Raw genomic sequence first — 24,854 nt, 5'->3', positions numbered from 1 at the left:
GTTTTTTGGCTCTTTAATGTGTCGTGACAGATTGCCTCAGTTAAAGCCAAGTTCAAATCCACCGAAGTTAATCAATAACTCTTCTGACTGCTTTGTCGCACAAAAATGGTGGAATTTGATTGGTCAGATCGCATGTCAATCAAACTCAATACGAATGATGAATTGACGCCATGTAAAAAAAAAAAATTACATCACTCTAACACCCCCCACCCCCACGATGAAACCGGTAATACCGGTGTTGTCACAAGTCGATTAACCGGTGGGAGAATATTATCACCGTCATATCTCTAGTTTCAAGTAAGTTTGTATTGAAGTGAGATCAGAACCACACAATACACACACACACAAACACACACACACTCTGGTTACGTCCAGCTCCTTGTCTCTCTGGCTCCGCCTCATCCTCCTGATCTGCTGGCTCTCCTCAGCCATCCAGCTCCATTGGTGTGATCCTGGTTTCCCGGATCCACAGTGGTTTTCAGAGTTTTGACCCTTCGACTTCACCTTGTCCATTTGAGCTTAGGACACCCCCTTGTTCCTTCAACCCAATGGCTCCACCGTGGCTCCTCGCTCTCTCGGCTCCACCACGGACTTCAGGGCCTGTGGCCATCCACTCAATCGGCTTCATCATCTGTGTCCTCTATCCCTCCAGCTCCTCTGTTGTCCTCACTTCCACCGGCTCCACCTCGGTCTTCCGAGCCCCCAGCTTTACCTCAGTCCTCGGATCAGCCGGCTCAACCACCGCGGTGGTAAAAACAAAAAAAACTGCCACCCTAAATATAATAAGATAACCTTGTTTATAATAGGTTTGGCTAAAAGAAAATTTTAAGTATAGGTACTTATTTATACTATATTGACTATATGACTATATTGGGTTAAATAGAATTGCATTACTAAAAAGAGACTAAAATACAATTTTCATTGACTAAAACTAGACTAAATGTCATCCGTTTTCGTAGACTAAAACTAGACAAAAATAGTCATGGATAATTCTGACTAAAACTAAAATTAAAACAGGCCGCCAAAAACATCACTAGTCTCCACCAGGGCATCCCACTCGGCTGGTCCTCCTTGGCCTCCTCCGCTCGGCTGGTCCTCCTTGGCCTCCTCCACTCGGCTGGTTCCTCCTTGGCCTCCTCCACTCGGCTGGTTCCTCCTTGGCCTCCTCCACTCGGCTGGTCCTCCTTGGCCTCCTCCACTCGGCTGGTCCTCCTTGGCCTCCTCCACTCGGCTGGTTCCTCCTTGGCCTCCTCTCCTTGGCCTCCTCCACTCGGCTGGTTCCTCCTCGGCCTCCTCCACTCGGCTGGTTCCTCCTTGGCCTCCTCCACCGGCTGGTCCTCCTTGGCCTCCTCCACTCGGCTGGTCCTCCTTGGCCTCCTCCACTCGGCTGGTCCTTCTTGGCCTCCTCCACTCGGCTGGTCCTCCTTGGCCTCCTCCACTCGGCTGGTTCCTCCTTGGCCTCCTCCACCGGCTGGTCCTCCTTAGCCTCCCCCACTCGGCTGGTTCCTCCTTGGCCTCCTCCACCAGCTGGTCCTCCTTGGCCTCCTCCACCGGCTGGTCCTCCCCTTGGTCTCCCCAAACACAGGGATGAGAGATGATTCAACTGATGGTAGGAGAATTGTGCACAGAACAACCGGTGTTCAGAACAATCAGATGTACAGTAGTTCAATCACTTGGTTGAACACAATAAACAGTCTGAATCTCCAATGGAGATTCAGCTCGAGATAAACCGTTAACATGAGCATAGCGACAATGAGGAGGACGAACAGGTCAGTAATCCACACTAAAGGGAAGCGGAGTCTGTATCGCCTTTGTGGTAGACATCAACGAGACCAGACAAACTGTGTGTGTGCTGTGTGCGAGTCTTAATCTCATCAAATACTGTAAACGAGGAGCCGGTGTGTGTGTGTGTGTGATTATAGTCTGTGGAGAATACAGTGAGGTAGAGTGTGGTGGTTGTGTGGAAGGTGAGGGAGAGCTTGGTGGAGACGGGACAGGTTTGGATTGCTCTCTCTCATCAAAGCTATTGCTATAATAAGAAATGGCAACTTTATTTTGCTAGTCCACTTTAGACATTAGTCCACTTTCAACTAGCAGTGTCATCTAGCAGTCATCAGAGTATTAGTAGACTGTCTGCTTAATAACACTTTAATGTGATGCTCCCCTTACTGACTATAAATAACTTATTCTACTAACCCTAACCTAAGAGAATCTGTTAATACTCTGAGAGTTAGTTGACATGTAGTTGCAAAGTTACTTCTAGTAAGTAGAATGTCTTAATTGGACTATTAGAATAAAGTGTAACCTAAAAAGAAAAATCACTGGTATTGATCAGAAACTTCTAAAAGCCAATAAGACCCATTATAATCAGTGAAGCTGTCTACACTGAGAGTGATGAGTCACTGAGAGTAAAGAGAGACCCTGCTCGATTCCTCACTCAATCCATCTGCTCGTACTTCATCCGACACAAAGGACAAACGGATCTCATGTCTGCTCTCCAGCTCCTGGAGCGAGGACGACGGAGAAGCGAATCATGCATCACTCACAAGGGTTTAAACATTACAATTGACATATCATACATGTTACTGTTCAATCAATCAATAAATCGATTTAAAAACAACACAAGTGGACTAAAGTGCTTTACACTACCAAAAGTTACCATACAGACACAAATAATTATGTACAATATGTAACATATAATCACATCAGCGGTTTCATTGAGGAGAGACGAGTCTCAGCTGAGATCAGAGACGGCTGCGACACTGACAGACATGAACTCGGTGTTTAACAGACTGTGGACTTCCGCAGTTTAAAATGTGACAGTATCTCTGATTGCTGCTTCTGCTGTGTGTGTGTGTGTGTGTGTGTGTGTGTGTGTGTGTGTGTGTGTGTGTGTGTGTGTGTGTGTGTGTGTGTGTGTGTGTGTGTGTGTGTGTGTGTGTGTGTGTGTGTGTGTGTGTGTGTGTGTGTGTGTGTGTGTGTGTGTGTGTGTGTGTGTGTGTTCACAGCTGGGAATCCATGGTTATGCCTTTGCCATCACCAACAACGGATACATACTCACCCATCCAGACCTGCAGCCTCTGGTAATGTATCGCCTGTGATGATGATGATGATGATGATGATGATGATGATGATGATGGGAGAATGCGTCTCATTAGACTCATTGTGCTGTGAGCCGACAGCTGTGGACAGTAATGAGTGTTTGACAGATGATGAGATGTCAGACCTCCTCCATGATGTCTCTGCTGTGTGATCTGTCAGTAAATAAAGCTGTGCAATAGTCAAAGAGGAACAGAGCTCAGGGTTTGAGTCAGAGGGCAATGAAACACTCAGGACGATCACAAGTTATATATATATACAGTATATATCTCTGGTTCTATGCATGAATCCTCCAGCATATACAAGCATGAATGTCATGTTGGTCCAGGCTGGTTATGTGGATTAGAGCTGGTATAGTGCAGATGATCAGCAATGTTGAAACATATCTAGGTCATTTTTCATCCCATAAAAATCAAATGGAAGAAGAAATGATATTTTGCAATGTAAAAAAGCCTTTTTAAGAGTCATTACATTTGATAGCAATTAAACACGTTCTCATTAGCATAAGGTCAATAAATGTAATTCATAAATATCATTACATTACATTAAAGTAATTAGTTTTGTTGTAGCACTTTTTATTTTATATATATATATACACAGTACAGGTCAAAAGTTTAGAAACATTTCAATTTTTTTATGTTTTTGAAAGAAGTTTCTTCTGCTCATCAAGCCTGCATTTATTTGATCAAAAATACAGGAAAAAAAAGATTTTTTTTTTAATTTTGTGATATATTATTACAATTTAAAATAATTGGTTTTCAATTCATTATACTTTAAATGATCATTTATTTCTGTGATGCAAAGCTGAATTTTCAGCATCATTACTCCCTTTAGAAATCATTCTAATATGATGATTCATTATCAAAGTTGGAGACAGTTCTGCTGCTTAATATTTTTTCATAACCTGTGATACTTTTTTATGATACTTTGATGAATAAAAAGTTTTAAAAAAAAAGAAAAAAAAAAAAGAAAAAAGAAGCAAATGTTTTAAAAATAGAAATCTTTTGTAACAGCAATATCCACTACTGGTCAGTCATTTGGGGTCAGTCATTTTTTTCTTTCTTTTTTTGAAATAAATCAATACTTTTATTCAGCAAGGATGTGTTAAATTGATAAAAAGTGATAGTAAAGAAGATTTATATTATTAGAAAATATTTTTTTATTTTTGAATAAATGCAGTTCTTTTGAACCTTTTATTCATCAAATATATTAGGCAGCAGAACTGTGTCCAACACTCATAATAAATCAGAATATTACAATGATTTCTAAAGGATCATGTGATAGACTGGATGTCACATGTGACACTGAAGACTGGAGTAATGATGCTGAAAATTCAGCTTTGCATCACAGAAATAAATTATTTTTTAAAATATATTCAAATAGAAAACTATTATTTTAAGTTGTAATAATATTTCACAATATTACTGTTTTTTTCTGTATTTTTGATCAAATAAACGCAGCCTTGATAAGCATTAGAGATTTCTTTCAAAAATATGAAAAAACGTAATGTTTCCAAACTTTTGACCTGTACTGTATATTATTGTGGTACTGCCTTTTGGTAGTATTTATTGTATTGTATTTAATTGATCATATATGCATTATATTTTGTTTTCTTTAGTTTTTGGAGTGAAAAGTGACCTGGACTTTTATTCCTTTCTTTTTTTACATTTAATAATGAAGCTGATTTGCAGGATAAAGCTGATGTCCCTGAATCTACACATGCCTGCCACTAGAGGGCAGTCTATACCCGTCACACACACTGATCTACACAATGCTTATCTGTTAAAAGCCTAACAACAGAGTAAAGCTGTCCTATCACAGGAGGACTAACAGCTTTCATAGTCTGAGTCATAGTCAGTTTTACATGTTGTATTGACTTGCAGAATGTACTTTTTTTTTAATGATCTATAGAAAAAAGTCAGTTACTAGTGTTTATTACTTATTACAGTGTCACACTAATACACATCATGTTTATCCATGTTAATATTAATGAATCTCATTGGTGTTGCTGTGTCATGTGTTTCTAGTATGAAGAAGGGAAGAAGCGGAGGAAGTCCAGTTACAGCAGTGTGGATCTGTCGGAGGTGGAGTGGGAGGACAAGGAGGATGAGGTGCGCTCGTGTTTATACTTATTACAAAAGTTATAAATACAGTTTTAATGGAAGTTGTGGTGAAACCTGTTAATCATAACAACGATATATACACAGCCACATAATTAAATCCAACGCCACTTACTCCACCTTTACTTCTATTATATATTAACATCAGTCTTTCTAAATGAAAAAGTCAAAGAGGGAACAAGCCAAATGCGTTTACCTTTATCTCACTGACTTATCATATAAAATTATGAATCTTATTTAACCGTTATTTAACAGTAAGTAGAGTTTCTTCATTATTCAGTTCTGAAACCTGAAACATGAACATGGAATATCTTCACAAAGTCTTTTTGAGAAATAAACCTTGGTAGCCCGTGTGTTGCACCTGACCCTGGAAGTACAGAGACGTCTGGGGACAAAATATAATGAAATGTTTTAAAATGCCTTTAAATTTGGTAAAATATGACCTACTTTCAAGAGTCTGGTCTCCTTAACTTATTTGGTACAATGATACTGTCACGTTTAGTGTTTGTGTTCATGTTTGCTCATGTGTTTCATAGATTTCATCTTTGTCACCTGTCGTCTTGTTAATTAGTCGTTATGAGTTCATTAGTCCCAGCTGTGTCTCGTTTCCCTGATCTGATCCGTGTGTTTAAGCCCTGTATGTCAGTCTGTTCCTGGTGTGTCGATGTTGTGTTTAAGCCCTGTATGTCAGTCTGTTCCTGGTGTGTCGATGTTGTGTTTAAGCCCTGTATGTCAGTCTGTTCCTGGTGTGTCGATGTTGTGTTTAAGCCCTGTATGTCAGTCTGTTCCTGGTGTGTCGATGTTGTGTTCAAGCCCTGTGTGTCAGTCTGTCGATGTTGTGTTTAAGTAGGTTCTTCTGTTTTTGGTTAGTAAAGTTATAGATCATGCATCCTCTCTGTGTGTGACAGATACACTTGAATTACCAGATAGTCACAGTTATAGACTAAACAGAGCTAAAACAGCTAATTGTACTACATTAAAAAACAATACTTGGAATGAGGTATTTTAGTTAAATATCTTAGATTGGAGTTATGGATTGCGCTGGCATATTATAGAGTTGTATACAGTTGGAAAAGGCTACGAACGCATTACTATTGGCCTTTTAAATCATTAAAAAAGCATTATGCTATTTCCTTTTACATTTACTTGTAACAAAACTGTTGTCATCGCTTGGCCCTGTGAAAGCCAGTTCACACCAAAAGTGTTAACTATGAGCTCAATTTATAGAAAGAGAGGATGGTGGAGTCCATGAAACCATTGGAATCACTTTCCAGCTGATGATTGTTAAAAACATTGAGAGCCAATCAAAATCTATATTGAAGGAATTCTGCAAAGTTATGCATATCAAGTATATTCAGGGGATTTTCCTTTTTTTCCAATGGATATTCATTTTCTTTTAAAGCTGCAAAAAATTAAACTTTTTTTGCTGATCACTTGTCATTGGCTTTCCTCATATGGATCTTAATACTAGATGTAAACTGGGTCTAAGAGTTAGACTGACACTTACTGGTTTCTGAGAACATAATCAGAGTCAGAATACATGGATGTGAAGTAGTTCGTCTGGAGATCAGAATATCATAGAGACTGACAGAGTGGAAGGGCTAGTGAGCAACCACACTAAAAATCACTCAGAAACATGGGCAACTCACATTTTGTGATTAAAATATTACAATCTAGTTATCTTTTTTGGAGCTTAAAAAATATAGGACAGTTTTTAGATTTCTCTTTTTTTATTATCAGATATGTTTTTTGTTTTTTTTGTCCAGTTGCGTAATGCCATGGTGAACAGACAGACGGGAAGCTTCTCTATGAAAGTGAAGAAGACTGTGGACAAAGGGGCAAGAAACTCCCTCTACACACACACACACACACACACACACACACACACACACACACACACACACACACACACACACACACACACAGTAAACATATCTCTGAAAAGGTCTTCTCTTTCATCCTCTTATAGTGTGTGTGTGTTTGTTTATGCCTGTGTCTCAGAAGCGTGTGCTTGTTCTACACAATGACTACTACTACACAGACATCAAAGGAACTCCCTTCAGGTGAGACTTTCTGTAGCCCTTATATATAAAACCATGTAGAACAACAGAAACACTGCAGATTGAGGCAGAAGGCTGGACTCAACACTTCTCTGCATACTACCGACTGCAGAACGCCTCCAAAACATTATTTTAAATATAGTCAGGGTCCAAAATTAGTGCTACAACTCATTATCAGATGATTGTGCACTGTCCAGGATATTTCTCTCTGATCTTCATTAAATGAAGAAGAAAACAGTTTCTCGTAGAAGAAGAAAAAAAAAAAAGAATCCACATGAGCTAATAAATGTAATTATATTAATCCTGAGCCAAAGCCTGCAACGGAGTCAATGCCAGCTGCCAAGTCCATCCCGTTCCCAGCTGACCAGGTGTGTGAGCATGCCACAACATCCGTGCCAGTGGGAATATTGATGGTGCTGGATGAGGAAGAAGGGCTGATCGACTGGGAGACGGAGGTAGTGCTTCTCACCCTGCCCACCCACGAACCTTCTCTGTCACTGGTCCTGTCCTGTACTTCATCGCCATGTGTCTCAGTCATCACAGAGTGTTCTTCGTCACCACCATCCCTGTCCACTCATCTACACCCAGTCTTCTTCTCCTGCACGTTCCACTGAAGCCAGCCGTTCTCCCGGCTCCACTGGCTCCCTTCAGCCCATCGGCTTCACCATCAGCTCTGCTCCACCTTGGGGCTTCCGGTCCCCAGTTCCAGGCTCTTCCTCGTCCCTCTGAGTCCTCAGTTCCACCTCAGCCCGTCAACCAATCGGCTCCACCCTGGATCCTTGTCTCCTCTCCTCCACCCGGGACCGCCATCCTTCCGGCTGCACCAGGCTCCCTTGTCCCACCGGCTCCACCTTGGTCAGTCGTTGCCCCACCATCGCCATGGACTTCGGGGCTGTCTGCTGTGCTCCATTTATCACGGTTTCTACAGAGCGGCTATATATATATAAATTAATAACTTTTTTACAAAAAAAATTAACCATCACTGAACTTACTTCAGCTGGACTGTGATGCTATTTTCTTCTAGAAACAAACTTTGTTGCATTCGTTTCCTGTTATCTCTGTGAAGCTGCTTTGGAACAATACGTATTGTAAAAAGCACTATATAAATAAAGGAGACTTGACTTGACTTGACTCAATCCCTCTACCCCTACGGCTTCGTCAGGCTCCTTCATCCCTCAGGCTCTACTGTGGTCCTCCCGCATCTGGCTCCACCTCTGCCACTCGTCGCCAGGACTCTGCCTTGGTCTCCCAGTCCTTCAGCGTCACCGGGTCTCTCAGTCTCATGGACTCCGCCTGGACCTCTACATCTCCAGGTCATTGCTGTCGGCTGGGCGTAATGGACCACCTCGGCTCCTCCTGCATCACTGCCACCGTGGGGCGCTCTGGGATCTCGTCAGCCGCCTGATCCTCCCTGGAACAGAGTCCTTAACTTCACTATTCTGATGTATGAAACCTTTCACATGTCAGAATAACTGACAAAAACAGCACTGTGAAACCTTTCACAAATCAGATTAGTGAAGTTAAGGACTCGGGGAAGAGTTAGCTGACAAAAACTGTACTGTGAAATATTTCATACAGAAAAAGAAACTGCTTGTCTCTGGCATTGGCAGTTATGGCTCAAAAGCTGTGTTTCTATTCAAAGTTGCGAATTTAACTTGTGCGCAAAATTGGAATATGGCATCAAACACTTGCGAATAAAGCAGTGTTTCCATCTCGTGTTCAAGAGAACAAAGTCGTCACTTCCTGGGAAATTGGTGCAAAGTATCAGTTATAAAAATGGAACGTTTGGGAACGCAATTGTGTGAGAAGAATTAAACCAAATCATTCTGATCAGTGATCACAGACTTTGGCTCAGGCGTTTCAGAACCACCAAATAAATGTAAAACTTAAATAGCACTTTATGTCAACATTTATTCTCCTGATCCAGCTCTGTGCAAAGCTGGTTGGGAACAAGGAACCCACTGCCCTGTTTTAGTCAATGCAACAAAAAGGATTAATGTAGTCCCAATACAAATGGATTGTTAACTTAACATTTTAATTCCATTGACAAAATAACATTGAGTACAGATGGCAATCAAGTAAGAAATTCAAGATTTTTTTTTTTGGAGTGTATGATTTATCTCTCTTGTTTTCAGCTTAGGAGTGGCCCTGTCCAGGGGTCATGGCAAATATTCCTTCAGAGGAAATGTCTCTGTTGAAGAAGGTAACTATGGGTTTAAAGAGACTCTGTCTTCTACATTCCCTTTGATTCATTATAATGTGTGTCTGTTAGCTTTTGTCAGCATATGTGATTAAGCTGTTATCTCTTGTGTATATACTAGGGATGCACCGAATCCAGGATTCGGATTCGGCCGAATCCTGGGCTTTTTGACAGGGTTCGGTTTCGGCCGAACCTTAGATTTATTTTCCACCGAAACCGAACCCTAGACTTGCACTACGCTGGTCGACGTCACACGGCCGTTGATTACGTGAAGGTGTTTACATAGGACCGTTCGAATGTAGTAGGCTGTAAGAATCTGAAAATGGAACTCGTAAGCAAAAAAAGTTTTGTTTGGCAGTACTTTCAACCAAAAGAAGGCGATTCAAGTCGAGCTTTATGTTCAATTTGCAATGCCGATTTGTCTCGTGGTGGCAAGGACCCTAAGCAGTAAGGATGCGAGTAGGATTCGGTATTCGGTTTCGGATTCGGCCGAATCTTAAACAGTGGATTCGGTATTCGGCCGAACCCCAAAAATCTGGATTCGGTGCATCCCTACTATATATACACTTACCAGCCACTTTATTAGGCACATCTGTTCAACTGCTCGTTTACACAAATATCTTATCAGCCAATCACATGTCAGAAACTCAATGCATATAGGCATGTAGACATGGGGCAAATTCCAAACAGCACTTTTGTGGCTTTGAAGGGCCCTTTAGAAAGGGGATGCCATTTGTACACTACACCGTTGTCAACTAAAAACGTAAAACTTTGTATGCGTTTTGGCTGTTCATTTACATGACAACGGTATTTTGAGAAACTGAATTCAAAGTGCAAGTTTTAGATTTCCAATGACATTAGTGCAGATTTACTTCTCACTCCTATGCTGGGTGACTGAAACCATTTGCCAACCATAAACATTGTCTAGTGAATCTGACAACAAAATTGTTTCTTTATTTAATGATGAACAGCACAATTCATTGTGACTAGCATTATATGATGTGATAGTTACACATCAAACATGATCAATCACAAATATTGCAGCTGTTAATCAGCTTGCATTTCATAGTTGATCATTTGATTGCTAGCTGATTACATGTCAGAGTCCTAGGACTGAACTTCAGCTCTTTTCCCCTCATTAGTATTTCAACATGAACTTTTAATGCACTAAAAATCAAATACAGAGAGACCCCTCATCTCAGAAGACCACCTCATGCCACTGTGTTAGGCTGAAGGATGTGGTTGGGGGTTTGAACAACATTCTTATATCACAATCATTTCAGGACTAGATTTAGATATGATTGTCTGATAGGAATCAGTGTTGATGTTCCTCATTAACAAATGTTGCTGAACAAGGATTATGTCCTGTTAGGCTCAGTCATGGCATATGAATATGAAGCAGCATTAAGCATGATGGGTGTTTCTTCTGTTTCAGGACTACATGATTTGGAGCATCCAGATGTTGAATTAGCAGATGAATGGTAAAGTCGTATCTTTTGAGGTTTTATTCAGTGCCTTATTGAAGTGTCTACAGTATGAATGATGTTTGCATGCGTGCAACTGATTGGTTTGACTTTTCAGGACATACTGTAACACAGAGGAACATCCAGAACATCCTTTCCTATCTCAGATCGATGCCATAAAGCTTTATTTTAATGGAGAACCACATCTGAAGTGTGAGCTGAGTGCAAAAGCACACTAACATTTGTTTTGATGACTCCCCTTAGTTTTTGTGTTGTTCAATGTGTATGTTTACTTCTTTGAACTAATCTTTGTACTAATGAATGACAGTACAAAATAAAATAACTTAAAAATGATAAAATTCCAAGTTCTATTTAGAGTTAGTATTATATTAGAGTTATGATTAGTATCCTATGATTGCATTGTTAGGTGATATGGATCTGATCCAGGAGGTTCTGTTTGATGCTGTGGTCACGGCCCCGCTGGAAGCGTACTGGACCAGCCTCGCTCTCAATAAATCAGAGTAAGAACAGCACAAACTTTCTTAATACACATTTTTGGACTTAATGTACAAAAATATATTTTTAATATTTCATTACGATGCAATACATTTTATAGCCTATATACCTTTTCAAATGATGTTAATAACTAAGTATTAACCAAGTGCCAAATAGTTCTTTACTTACTGCTACTGTTGTAGGCAATGCACCCTTTCACCAAATTGTGCCAATAAAGTGTAGAATGCCTTATTTTTATCATCCAGTCAGATCCTCATTTGTAATATACAGAGAGAGGTCAACTGGGTTGTGAATGCCATTTCATGTTGACTCTAGAATTGTTTTATAATGCATTATAAAGGTATTCATAATGTACATTAATGCATCATATCATTTCATAAATAATTGTAACCAAAAGTTTAAATAAATTATAATATTTGCAGATTCCTTGTTACATCTGAAATTAGTTGTTTGTCATGTATGTTAATGCATTATACTTTCTAAAGGTGTGTTATCAATGAATAGATAAGTATTATAATGTATTATACTACAATTATTCATGAGACCATACAATGCATTATAAGGTGCATTACAAAGCATACATAATGCATTAAAAATACTTTTATAATGCATTGTATATAATGTTTTTGCCCAAAGTGTTCCCGAATCTTCATTTTTGAAATTGTTACTTATTAACTTCATTATTCATTATGTATTTCCTGTGGTTCTCTTTGTTCTGGTAGGAACTCTGATAAAGGGGTGGAGATAGCTTACCTCGGCACTCGAACCGGACTATCACGCATAAACCTCTTTGTGATGCCAGACCAACTGACCAATCAGTAAGTACATCATACTTCTCATGAGTCTATATTACATAGTAAATTCTATACTGATCAATAATAACTAATGTGTAATAAATGTTTTGAAAGAGACTGTAAATGCCAGTGTTGGTGGAGTAACTAATGAAAAACTTAACTACATTTTTTACAGTAGTGCGTCAATGGCTCTGCTGCTTTCAAAACAGTGCATCTTTTTTTAAGTAACAAGTTAAGTTCCCTTTCGAGGGAACTTTGACGCTGTGTCATGGTGTTGATGCTATAGAAATGCCTCCAGTGTGACCGGTGTCTGAAGTACATGTGAAAACATGGCAATTCTATTGGCTGACGGCGGTCAGGTGACAGCCCTACATCATGGAATCCCCAGTTTCTTGAAGCCGCATACCTGTTCTAGAACCCTATCTTACACCCGGCGCAATGCAGCGCCAAGCACGACGCAAGTGTTTTTTGCTAGTTTCAGCCCGACGCAGTTATCATTTTCACATCCTGCGCCACGTTGTTTAAATAGCAAATGCTTTTGTGCCCATTTGTGCGCCCATGGGTTGCTGGTCTGAGAACGAGGTGTGTTCTGGCGCATTGTTGGTGCATTGCTATTTTGAGGAACAGAAATAGACTGAGACATTGACCAACTGAAACCTGGTCTAAAGTCAATGGCGCAATATTTTTTTTGTTATTTAAAAAGCACGTTAGTAATGTGCTCCTATAGGCGGGTCCACAACCCGCGTACACTCTGCTTATTACACACACAGGGACGCACAGCAGCACATAAACATGCCAAATATTTAAAATAAAAGGATTACAATGTAAAAGATTATTATTATTGTGTACATATAGATATGGTGAATCCGGCTTGTCCCGTAGATCGTCTGCTAGCGCACTTTTACCTCACGCACAAGCAGTTCCGTTTGCGCTCTGGAGATGCGTTCGGTCTTTCCACTATCAAATTCCGTCATGTAAATAGCGAATCCGCCATGGCGCGAGTGCAACTGGCATTTAAAGGGAATGGGAGATGAGACTCTGATTGGTTTATTACACGTAAATCCCCAAAAACACCCATTACTCATTATGAGAATAGGGACAACACTTTTAGACCATGCGCCGGGAGCGGCGTCCATTTTTCCCGTCGTTAAACTAGCAAAAGTGGATTCGGACACGCACTAAGTGAACTTGCGCCGTGCACTTTAGACCATGCGCTTAGATCGTTAAAATAGGGCCCTTAGTGTGATTGTTTGTCAAATTGTATGTCCTGTTCGATTGATTTTGTTTAGATTATTATTTAGAATTCTAAACAATTCAATTGAATATGTATTTGGTTTTAAAAAAGTAGAAGCAGGGGTTTCTGAGGCTGCTTCATCCCTCTCCCCCTCTTATGAGGAGCTGCTCAAGGTGGTCATTCGGGCCATGGACAAGCTTCAATTACATTGGCCAGTGAGAAAATGGGAAGTGCCTTGTAGTAAGTTAGACGAGCTCTTTCATCCCAGGTCACCCGCAGCCTCTTCCAAGAAGCCTTCTGTTTTTCCTTGTTCTCCAATCCGAGGTGGCATCTTGCATCATCACCTCTGCAACTAGGGCGAGGATGTCTATACTGCAATGCCCCGGGTTGAAGAGATGCCAAGCCCTGATAGCTCTGCCCTTACGCGGCATCATCATTGAAAGCTCCAGCAGATCAGAGGGAAAGTGGGGCCTGGGTTGCTTTCGCAAGACACTCACAATGGACGCCTCTCTCACAGGCTGGGGTGCAGCTCTCAATGGCCGGCTAGCCCGTGGCATTTGGGAGGTCCCTCATCTCTCATGGCACGTAAACTGTCTAGAAATGAGGGCAGTATTTCTAGCACTGAGATGCTTTCTCCCACAACTGAGAGGCTACTATGTGTTGGTCAGGACTGACAACACAATGGTGGTCTCTTTCATCAATGTGTTTGATTCCCCTTTTTAGGCGGGTGCAGCAAATCTTCTCTGCTCTGGCCAGAAACCAGACTTTTTTACCTAAGAGCAGTTTACAGTCCAGGGCATGCAACTTTAAATTGGAGATCCTGTCAAGGCAGGGGCGGAGGCCCAGGGAATGGAGGCTCCTGCAAGTGGTTGAGTCCATATGACAGAGATACAGCTGAACAGAAGCTGACTTGTTTGTCTCCGAGGAGACAACCCACTGTCCCATCTGGTTCGCCCTTACACCTCCAGCTCCATTGGGGCTGGATGGGATGGTACAGATGTGACTGAGGCTTCATCTGTACACCTTACCTCCAATAGCTCTGCTCCTGGGAGTTTAAGCGAGTGTTTGCCAAGACAGAGTCAACCGATTGTTAGTGGCTCCATTCTGGCCAGTCCGAGTCTGGTTCCCAGATCTGGTGTCTCTCTTGGACAACACTTCTTTAAAGCTTCCCGTTCAGAGACAACTTCTGTTTTAAGTTTAGGGGTCGATTGGTTTGTCCTATTGAAGTCCCTCAAGTCCAAAATGGACTGACGTGATACACTGCTAAATTGCTTGAATTGGCATTGTGTTATACAGGCTTCAGTGTTCATCACTCCAGGGATGAGTTCCCATAGCAGAAAGTAATAAAGCATTGATATGACTGTAATAAAAAAATAACTTTTTTAAAATAGTAGCTTCTCCGCAAAATTTTTTATTATTATTTATTATTAGTAACTTTGTAGCTTGGCCAACTACTGGCCATAGCAGCTTCCCCAACACTGGCAGCACACTGCTACCCATTAATAAGATTATGCTACCCAGAATAAGTCTAGACTTAGTCTAGACCCTGCTCAGGATGTAATATAATATTAATGTCACACCTCTAGACTCTGTTTGTTTTCGTTTGCACCGTTTCTCCAGTGTTTGTCGTCATGGTAATTCGTTTGATTTTGTCATTGTGATCAGGTGTGTGTGTGTGTCATTATCTCCCCTATTTTAGTTCAGTTCAGTTTGTGTCTTTGTTGGTTCTCGTCTATGTGTAGTTGTGTTGGATGTACCTCGTTGGAATTACCCTGTTGGAAATAGCCTGTTAACCTTCTTCATCATCTTCGCGATCTTCGTGTTATTTATGTGTTTAGTCTCTCCCTCACAACCCGTGACAATTATTAGTTTAACATCCCTCTTATAACAGCCTGTAATAATGAGGTAATGTGTGTGTTGTGTGTTGTAAGAGACTTCCTGACAGCAGAGGATAAGGAGTTGGTGTTCAGTGCTGATCATTTTCCTCTGTGGTACAAACGGGCTGCTGAACAGGTGCCTGGCACCTTTATCTACTCCCTTTCATTCAACAAAGGTGATTATACACACAAAACAGGCAGTTTAAATAAAGCAGTAATCCCAATCAGTCTGGACCTTTGCATTTATTTACTAAAGTTACTTTATTGCAACATTTCCATTCAGAATCACATTTCTAGATCAAAGTTCTTGAAATGTGCTGTCTTTCAGAATGTACCCCTGTAAATCGCTTACCACATAACTAGCCTAAATGGACTGCATCTCTGAAAAATATATTATTGTGTGGACAGACCTTTTCAGATAGACCTCCATCTCTTCTCCCTCATGTGTTGTGTTTTTTTTTACTTTAACGATATGGAAAAGACATAGATACTGCACTTTTGTTGTCTACTCTCCTTATTTAATGACACATCCCATGAATAACGAATTGGAACTTCAATGCCATCAGCGTGACCGCTGTTTGAAGCATGTGTAACAAACACGCAAATTCATTGGCTGACAACAGTCCATGACATCACAATTGGATCGCCCGTGAGTATAAAATACCTGTTATACGCGTCATCAGCTTTTTTGTCTCCAGGATCCACTTGTTTGTATGCACGTGTAAGATAAAAGCTGGGTGAGCTCATTGTGTTGCATTCGCGGTAAGCTCTGTTAAGCTTGCTATAATTTCACGAGTTCACACTTACATCAAATTAAACGGAGTAAAGATTATGCGTATTTGGCGTGCTGTCCGGGGGGAGGGCCCAGACCCAGAGTACTCCCCCTGGTTGTTGTAAGGGTAGTTAGAACTAGACGTGAGGAGATGGGGTGGTGGAGGGATGCTGTTAAACTGTCGACGAACGGAGGTAAGTCTGCTGTATATATTCCTCTTAATTCGTTGATTGGGTTGATTAACTGAATGTGCTCCACTTGTGTTTAATTAGCTTTGATTATCTGAATGCGCTCCACAGGTGTTTAATTAGGTTTAATTATCTGAACGTACTCCTCCCGAACTTTGTTAATAAAACATCATATAGTTCTTGCATGCAGCACGATCGGCTCTTGAGTGACAAGGAGGCACTCATGGCGATGTATTCAAGGAAGAGGCTCTGTTATTGCTTGATTCTCTCTCGATATAAGAATCTGGTGTATGCTGAAGCATGTTCGGCTCTAGAGGAGCTGAATGCATTCATTGGATGCATTTGCTGTGAGAAGCTCCACCCTTGCTTGATTCTCTCTCAAGAGAGAATCAAGCATTACACCTTGCGGTTAGGGTCCCATGACTGTGAGAGAGAGAGACGGCAAGATGAGATCCATTGCGGGCATTGTAGGCAGAGCTTCGGGAGAAGGATGACAGGATTTTTTCCATTCTTGGGCTTCTCCTGCTAGCTTTGTTGCTTTTATGTCAGTTCATGAAGCCACTCTGTGGCTGCTTCCAACCTGACTGTTAATGTGGTGTGTCTAATTCTGAAGAATTAGATGCAGAAAAGTTGGTGCAGGCGTTTTAAGAAAACATCATTATAATAATCCGCCACCTCGGCTACCTTGCATATACATTTGTGAGCCTTATTCCTCCTAGATTTCCACATTGAGATGTTGAGATAATGGAGTCAAACTATTTGCGTATGGAGAGGCTGTGTAAGTAAAGATATGCAAGTATGCCACAGTTTAAGAGCTGCTTAAGAGCTACCTCTCCCCCTGACGTTGCCTTCTCTGTGAAGGCTCCCACCTTTCCAATGGAGTGAATGCGTTCAGCTCTTCAGGGAGCTGAATGTGCTCACTGTTATGAGCAGCAGTGAGGGAGCAAGAAAAAAGGAAAAGAAAATAATTGTTGCTCCTCGCGGTTCAGGCCCTGTGTCTTCTGAAGCAGCATGCCAACTTCGATTGTGGGGTCATAGGTGGGCAGAGTAGTGGCAGATGTTATTATTTAAGCCTGCTTCTTCTTCTAACCACCTGGCGGCTCATGGCAAGGCATATGCAAAGGCAAGACAGGTCTAGAGGGGCCCTGCACACCATTGGATCCATCTAATCTTTCCTCAGCAGTGCTGCTCTGAAGAGGGTGTTGAGACAAACAGGTGTTGCAAGTACTCCAGGCCCACCTATTGAGGCAGTATGAGAAAACTCCTCTGGAGTTTTGGCCCAGAGCCAGATTGATAGAATGTAGATGACCTCGATATACAGATCCTACATTATTATTCATGGCCCCCTCCTGAGGGAGAATTTCAAAGCAACCATTGCCAAAAACTAGGCATTAGGCAGTACTTGTTTACTTATGCATGCTGTTGCATTTTCGGCAAAGATACTTTCAGATTAGACAGATTAGATTAGATACTTGATACGTGCCCCCATAAGGTCGATGCAGGGTGAACAGTAATGTAGTGCAGCATGATTGCCTATACTTCGTTTACCTCACTCCCCAATTACTGTTGGGTTTTGAAGTAGGATGTATGCTCCACTTTGGATGGGTGCTTTGATGGGTGCTCTACTATAGCCCTGGGTCGACAATGCTAACAAGTATAGGAAGTTCGTCTGCGGATTGTCCCCCCTTGTTATCTGTTGCATACTAAATTCCAGTGCTAAAAGAATAAGACTAGGCACTAGTTATGGTGGGTCTTAGGTAGACTACCTTGACTCAAGGCAAGGAATGAGCTGCCCTCCCCCAGTTATATTAGGATCTTTAAGTAGACCCTAGGCTTCCCTGTGGCTTCCTTGGGGTTTCGAGAGCCTGGGTGTTATAAGGCGAGATAGAGGACCAAAAAGCGAGATTCACAATAATTCAGTCTTTAATGGAAATGAGAAGCGAATCACTGAATCAAACATAAATCTTCTCAGGAAAAAACAGAAAACTTCGCTTTGTAGAAATCAACGTAAACTGCAGGCAGCAGATAATACTGGAACTCAGGATGCGCAGCAGGGCGTCAGGCGAAGTTGGACTCCGAGTGGAGACTGTAGTGAGAGGCGAAGTCCGCCGAGAGAGAAGGTACCGTAGACTGGATACCGCGTCTGTTCAGGAACTCAGCGTCTGAATTGGCAGGGCAGAGTTCAGTGAGCCAGCAAGAGAATGGATGAGTATACTGACTCGAGGAGAGGCTTCCACACGAACCACACAGGACACGACAGGACAGGACAGGACAGGACTCGATTCGTTTTGGCAAGAAGGGTAAGAGAAGCGACTTCAGCATTAGATAGCTTGGAATAAACTGACAAAGGGGCAGAGAAAGAGAGGGTTAGAAATAGCAGGAAACATCAGGAGGGAAGGAGAAACAGGTGAGATGATAGAGTGGAGATTAAGGGTAAATGGGAACAGCTGGGACTGATGAGAACGGGGTGATGGTGTAGTGTGAGATGTGGCCACAAGAGGGAGACAGAGAATGAAGGAACCTGGATCATGACAGTACCCCCCCCCCCTCAACGAGCGCCTCCTGGCGCTCCCGAGGAGGAGAGCTGGCGAGAGCGGAGGAAATCATCAATGAGCGAAGGGTCCAGGACGTCCCGGGAGGGTACCCAGCTTCTCTCCTCCGGCCCAAACCCCTCCCAGTCGACTAAGTATTGGTGACCACGACCCCGGCGGCGCATATCAAGGATGCGGCGAACCCTGTAGACAGGAGAGTTATCCACACGAACGGGTGGGCAGACAGGACGAGAAGGCGCACGCACGACGGGCTTAACCCTCTGGGGACCAAAAACGCGCCCGCGCGTTTTGCTCGTTTTTTTTTTTTAGCAAAAAAGAACCATTTCAGATCTGTGAAACGCCCACATCAGCTGTAAACAAAGCGCGTCGCGAGTGAGACATTATAGCCTTTATGGAGAAAAGTTTCCACAGTGCTGATGAGGAGAAATATCTCCTGATATGAGCAGCAGATCGCGCTGAGGAGTGAGGTAGGCTGTTTTCTTTTCTCAAGTGTGGAATAACGTTATGGAATAACGTTAGTGTAGGCCTATGTAAACCGCAAAAAGATGAATCGCATTTCTATAATATGACTCGCGTTTCTGTGAGATGAATGAAGGGTACATATTTGTAAAGAGTGTTTAGCCTAAATATGAATCGCGCGTCTGTGTGTGAAAGAATAAACTGCTTTGCTATAGCCTACTGAGATGAGTAAAATCGACTGGAATATGTTGAAATAAAATGTATTTGTATAAGCAACGTAAATTAACATTTATATGCCCTGATATTTCAATAAAACAACGTTAGTCAGGCGTTAGTCACACTATTTTTGTCAAAAATAAAGTCATAGACTAAGATGTTAGATGTTCCATTGTTGGCTATATTCAAACTAATGAATACATATGATAAAATGTAGGCCTATAATCTTTTTTTTCTTTCTTTTTTTTTTTACAAAGAAAGAGTACACTTGAAATATTGTTGAAATTGTAATTATTGTTGTAATTGTAACATTTTTAATAAAATAGCTAAACATATTTACAAGATAGATGTAAGCGAAATCTTAAATGGTCAATATAAGTATTCTTCTAAATACATTGTCCTTGCATTGTGGCTCAGTCAGTGTCACACCTTGAATGAATGGCTATTCAGAGTCATTATGCAGAGTGGGTGGGACATCCCAGGTGTAAACTCCTCCTTCACGCCCCCCTCGCATATTGGCTTTCCAAGCAAAACCTGTTTTACATCAATTTAAATCAATGTATTTTTTTTTGTGAACGATAAAGCAAGACTATTTTCACATAATTTTGAAGCCAGTACTCAAAGGTACAACATCAATTAGACAAAAGTCTTGTGGACACATATTTAATATGTGTTTTGTGGTCTTAATTCAGCCACTTTCATTTTTATTTTTTCCAATAACCACGCATAAACATTATTCTCTTAAAAATACAAACATCTACATACACATTGCTCGCATATTTTGGTAGCCCTGTTTGTGCTATATAGAGTGATTTTACACCTTTGCCATTAACATGTTTATAAATAACTGAAAAAAGCACAAATTTCAAGGCATGTCAGAACATCTCAAGGGCTCCAAAAACACCTTGGTCCCCAGAGGGTTAATATGCGAAACGTGGAAAACAGGGTGGACCCGACGGAGATAGGATGGAAGACGAAGTCGTACCGCGACAGGATTTATGATCTTGATAATACGAAAAGGCCCGATAAAGCGGGGCGCCAACTTGCGGGAATCAGAAAGCAAGGGCAGGTTCGCGGTGGAAAGCCAAACGCGTTGCCCACGAAGGTAGCGCGGACTCTTGACTCGACGTTTATTGGCAGTGATGCTCATGCGAGTGTTAGAGCGACGAAGTGCAGTTCTAACCCTCCTCCAAGTGCGCTTACAACGGTTAATATGGGCTTGAACTGACGGTGAATTAGATTCAGTTTCCTGAGACGAAAACAAAGGCGGTTGATAGCCGAGGCAGCAGTGAAAAGGCGAAAGACCTGTGGCAGAGGATGGAAGAGAATTGTGCGCATACTCTGCCCAGGCCAGCTGCTCAGACCACGACGCGGGACAACGGTGAGCTAGGCTGCGCAGAATGCGGGCGACAATTTGATTGGCGCGCTCGGCTTGCCCGTTGGTTTGAGGGTGAAAACCCGACGAGAGGCTAGCAGTAGCCCCGATGAGACGGCAAAACTCTTTCCAAAAAAAAGCGGAGAACTGCGGACCTCTATCAGAAACCACGTCAGTGGGAAGACCATGTATCTTAAAAACATGATCTACCATAATTTGGGCTGTCTCTTTGGCAGAAGGAAGTTTAGTGAGTGGAATGAAACGAGCAGATTTAGAAAAACGATCGACAACTGTTAGGATGACCGTATTGCCAGCTGACGAAGGAAGCCCGGTAATAAAATCAAGCGCGATATGAGACCAGGGGCGGGCTGGTACAGGCAATGGTCGAAGCAAACCCGCCGGAGGAGAGTTACTGGTCTTGGTTTGAGCGCAAGTAACACACGAGGCGATAAAACGACGCGTATCGCGCTCAATAGTAGGCCACCAGAAACGTTGACGAATGAAAGCAAGAGAGCCCCGCACGCCGGGATGGGCAGACAATTTGGACGAGTGTCCCCACTGGAGGACAGCGCGGCGAACGGACGTGGGCACAAAAAGGAGATTCTTAGGGCAGTTACGCGGCACGGAAACCTGAGATAACGCGCGTCTGACCAACCTCTCGATTCCCCACACAGTAGCACCCACAACACGACCGGGAGAAATAATAACCTCAGGGGTTACGGCTGCGGTGGGGGAGTCGAAGAGGCGAGAGAGAGCATCAGGCTTGACATTCTTTGAACCGGGACGAAAAGAGATGGAAAAATCAAAACGTGTAAAAAACAGAGCCCAACGGGCTTGACGGGCGTTGAGTCTTTTAGCCGAACGTATGTATTCTAAATTTCGATGATCCGTCCATACGACAAAAGGAACGGAAGAGCCTTCTAACCAATGTCTCCATTCGCCGAGCGCCAACCGGATGGCGAGCAGTTCACGGTTGCCTACATCGTAATTTCGTTCGGCGGGCGCGAGACGGTGAGAGTAAAAGGCGCAGGGATGTACTTTTCCGTCTGCAGAGGAGCGTTGAGAAAGTACGGCCCCGACCCCGACCTCCGAGGCATCAACTTCGACAATAAATTGTTTCGAGACGTCGGGAGAGAGTAAGATAGGAGCGGAAGTGAAAAGAGTCTTTAGCTGATCAAAAGCAGCTTGAGCTGTTTCTGACCATCTAAAGCGGGACTTGACAGATGTCAGAGCCGTGAGGGGCGCGGCAACTTGGCTAAAATTTCGTATGAAACGACGATAAAAGTTGGCAAAGCCAAGAAAGCATTGAAGCGCAACACGAGAATCAGGAACGGGCCATTCGGTGACCGCTCGGACCTTAGCCGGGTCCATATTGATTCCTTCTGCAGAAATGACTGAGCCCAAAAACGTGACCGACGGAACATGAAACGAACATTTCTCAGCTTTGACAAAGAGTCGATTTTCTAACAGACGTTGGAGAACTCGACGAACGTGTTGGACATGGACTTGGAGTGAGGGAGAGAAAATGAGAATGTCATCGAGATAGACAAAGACAAAAATATTTAGCCTATCTCGTAAGACATCATTGATAAGAGCTTGGAACACGGCGGGGGCGTTGACCAGCCTGAAGGGGAGGACCTTATATTCAAAGTGACCGAGGGGCGTGTTAAAGGCGGTCTTCCATTCGTCACCCTCTTTGATGCGGACTAAATGATAGGCGTTACGAAGATCGAGTTTGGTAAAGATCTTAGCTCCCTGTAAGATTTCAAAGGCTGACGACATTAAAGGCAAGGGATAACAGTTCTTGATAGTAATCTCGTTCAGCCCTCGGTAATCGATACAGGGACGTAACGAACCGTCCTTCTTTTTGACAAAGAAAAACCCTGCACCGGCAGGTGACGAGGAAGGCACAATAGTACCGGCGTTGAGGGAATCGGACAGATAATTCTCCAGCGCCTCCCGTTCAGGAGCCGATAGAGAATATAATCTGCCGCGCGGGGGCGTGGTCCCCGGGAGAAGGTCGATACTACAATCGTAAGGACGATGGGGGGGAAGAGAAGTGGCCCGGGCTCGACTAAAGACCTCCCGCAGATCGTGATAAACCTCCGGGACTCCAGACAAATCACCGGGTTCTTCCTGAAAAACAGATACAGAGGAAACAGGAGGAACAGCAGAGGTTAAACACTCAACATGACAAGACAACTTCCACGACAAAATAGAACCATCAGACCAATTAATTTGGGGATTGTGTAGTACTAGCCAAGGATGACCGAGTACCACAGGAGTAAAGGGGGAATGAAAAATAAAAAAAGAAATTGTTTCCTTGTGATTTCCTGAGACGGTAAGCGTCAGAGGCACAGTCTTCTGCTTTATTCTAGGGAGGACGCTACCATCAAGGGCATAGAGAGGGGTGGAGTCTTTTAAGTCTATGAGGGGAATACCTTGCTTCCGAGCCCACAACTCATCGAGGAAATTCCCCTCTGCCCCCGAGTCAACCAGAGCCATGCAAGAGACAGACGAGACGGGCCACCGAAGAAGTGCAGGAAGGGTTGTACAGGACTTAGATGGAGAGTTCCTAGACATCGCGCTCGCCAGTAACCCTCCGTCTACTGACGAGCTCTGGCTTTTACCGGACAATGAGTGACAAAGTGATTTGCTGAGGCGCAGTACATGCACAGACGGTTGGTGATGCGTCGCTCGCGTTCCTTGGAAGAAATTCGAAGACCACCAAGTTGCATGGGCTCAGAGTCTGTGTCAGAGGCAAGAGGAGAAACGGCCGAGGAGGAAGTAGGAAAGCGAGCGGCTTCGGTCCGACGTGCTCTGTGGCGCAGGTCAAACCGCTTCTCAATTCGGATTGCCAGATCGATGAGAGCATCGAGTCGAGCAGGCACCTCGCGCATGAAGATCTCGTCCTTAAGATCAGGATTCAACGCTTCCAGAAAGCGCGCCACCAGCGCCGGCTCATTCCACCCGCAGGACGTGGAAAGGGTGCGGAACTCTATAGAAAAGTCAGTAACGGAACGCCTTCCCTGGCGAAGCGACGAAAGGAGTCGTGAAGCTTCCTCCCCGTGGGCTGACCGGTCAAAGACACGGATCATCTCTTGTTTGAAGAGTGTGAAGTCGAAGACGCATTCACCTTCTGCCTCCCAGTGGGCCGTTCCCCATTCCCGAGCTCGTCCTGCGAGGAGGGAGATTACGTAGGCGACCTTGGCTCGGTCCCGAGCGTAAGTGGCAGGCTGTAACGAGAAAACCACCTCGCACTGGGTAAGAAAGGAGCGGCACTGAATTGGCTCACCGGAATAGACAGGAGGATTGTTGACGCGTGGTTCGGAAACCTCACGGATCTCAGAGGTGGACGGCTCGTGCCGAATCTGACGAACCCGCTGTGTGAGATCGGCCATCTGGCTAGCGAGGGAGTCAACAGCCTGGCGAGCGGTGGATATCTCCTGCTCGTGTTTCCCCAACATGGCACCTTGAAGCTCAACTGCCGCTTGAAAAGGATGGCTGCTCGCTTGGTCCATAACTGGTCAGTTTATTCTGTTATAATGAGAGATAGAGGACCAAAAAGCGAGATTCACAATAATTCAGTCTTTAATGGAAATGAGAAGCGAATCACTGAATCAAACATAAATCTTCTCAGGAAAAAACAGAAAACTTCGCTTTGTAGAAATCAACGTAAACTGCAGGCAGCAGATAATACTGGAACTCAGGATGCGCAGCAGGGCGTCAGGCGAAGTTGGACTCCGAGTGGAGACTGTAGTGAGAGGCGAAGTCCGCCGAGAGAGAAGGTACCGTAGACTGGATACCGCGTCTGTTCAGGAACTCAGCGTCTGAATTGGCAGGGCAGAGTTCAGTGAGCCAGCAAGAGAATGGATGAGTATACTGACTCGAGGAGAGGCTTCCACACGAACCACACAGGACAGGACAGG

General features: G+C 43.2%; 1 protein-coding gene across 1 annotated transcript in view; it reads left to right on the top strand.

Annotated features, from left to right (window-relative positions):
• cacna2d3a (calcium channel, voltage-dependent, alpha 2/delta subunit 3a) overlaps positions 1-24,854 on the top strand; it is a 152,512-nt gene that overhangs the window by 85,109 nt on the left and 42,549 nt on the right. Inside the window, exons 16-25 of the mRNA XM_082187438.1 lie at positions 3,009-3,083; positions 5,127-5,210; positions 6,986-7,057; positions 7,221-7,282; positions 9,415-9,482; positions 10,915-10,960; positions 11,061-11,155; positions 11,370-11,463; positions 12,181-12,276; positions 15,418-15,539. Coding sequence (XP_082043564.1) covers positions 3,009-3,083; positions 5,127-5,210; positions 6,986-7,057; positions 7,221-7,282; positions 9,415-9,482; positions 10,915-10,960; positions 11,061-11,155; positions 11,370-11,463; positions 12,181-12,276; positions 15,418-15,539 — 814 coding nt within the window. The remainder of the gene's footprint in view (positions 1-3,008; positions 3,084-5,126; positions 5,211-6,985; positions 7,058-7,220; positions 7,283-9,414; positions 9,483-10,914; positions 10,961-11,060; positions 11,156-11,369; positions 11,464-12,180; positions 12,277-15,417; positions 15,540-24,854) is intronic.

Source organism: Leuciscus leuciscus (genome assembly GCF_965113295.1).
Source record: "Leuciscus leuciscus genome assembly, chromosome: 13".
Classification (NCBI taxonomy): domain Eukaryota; kingdom Metazoa; phylum Chordata; class Actinopteri; order Cypriniformes; family Leuciscidae; genus Leuciscus; species Leuciscus leuciscus.
Note: the sequence above shows the minus strand (reverse complement) of the source record. Positions and strands in the feature narration are given on the sequence as shown.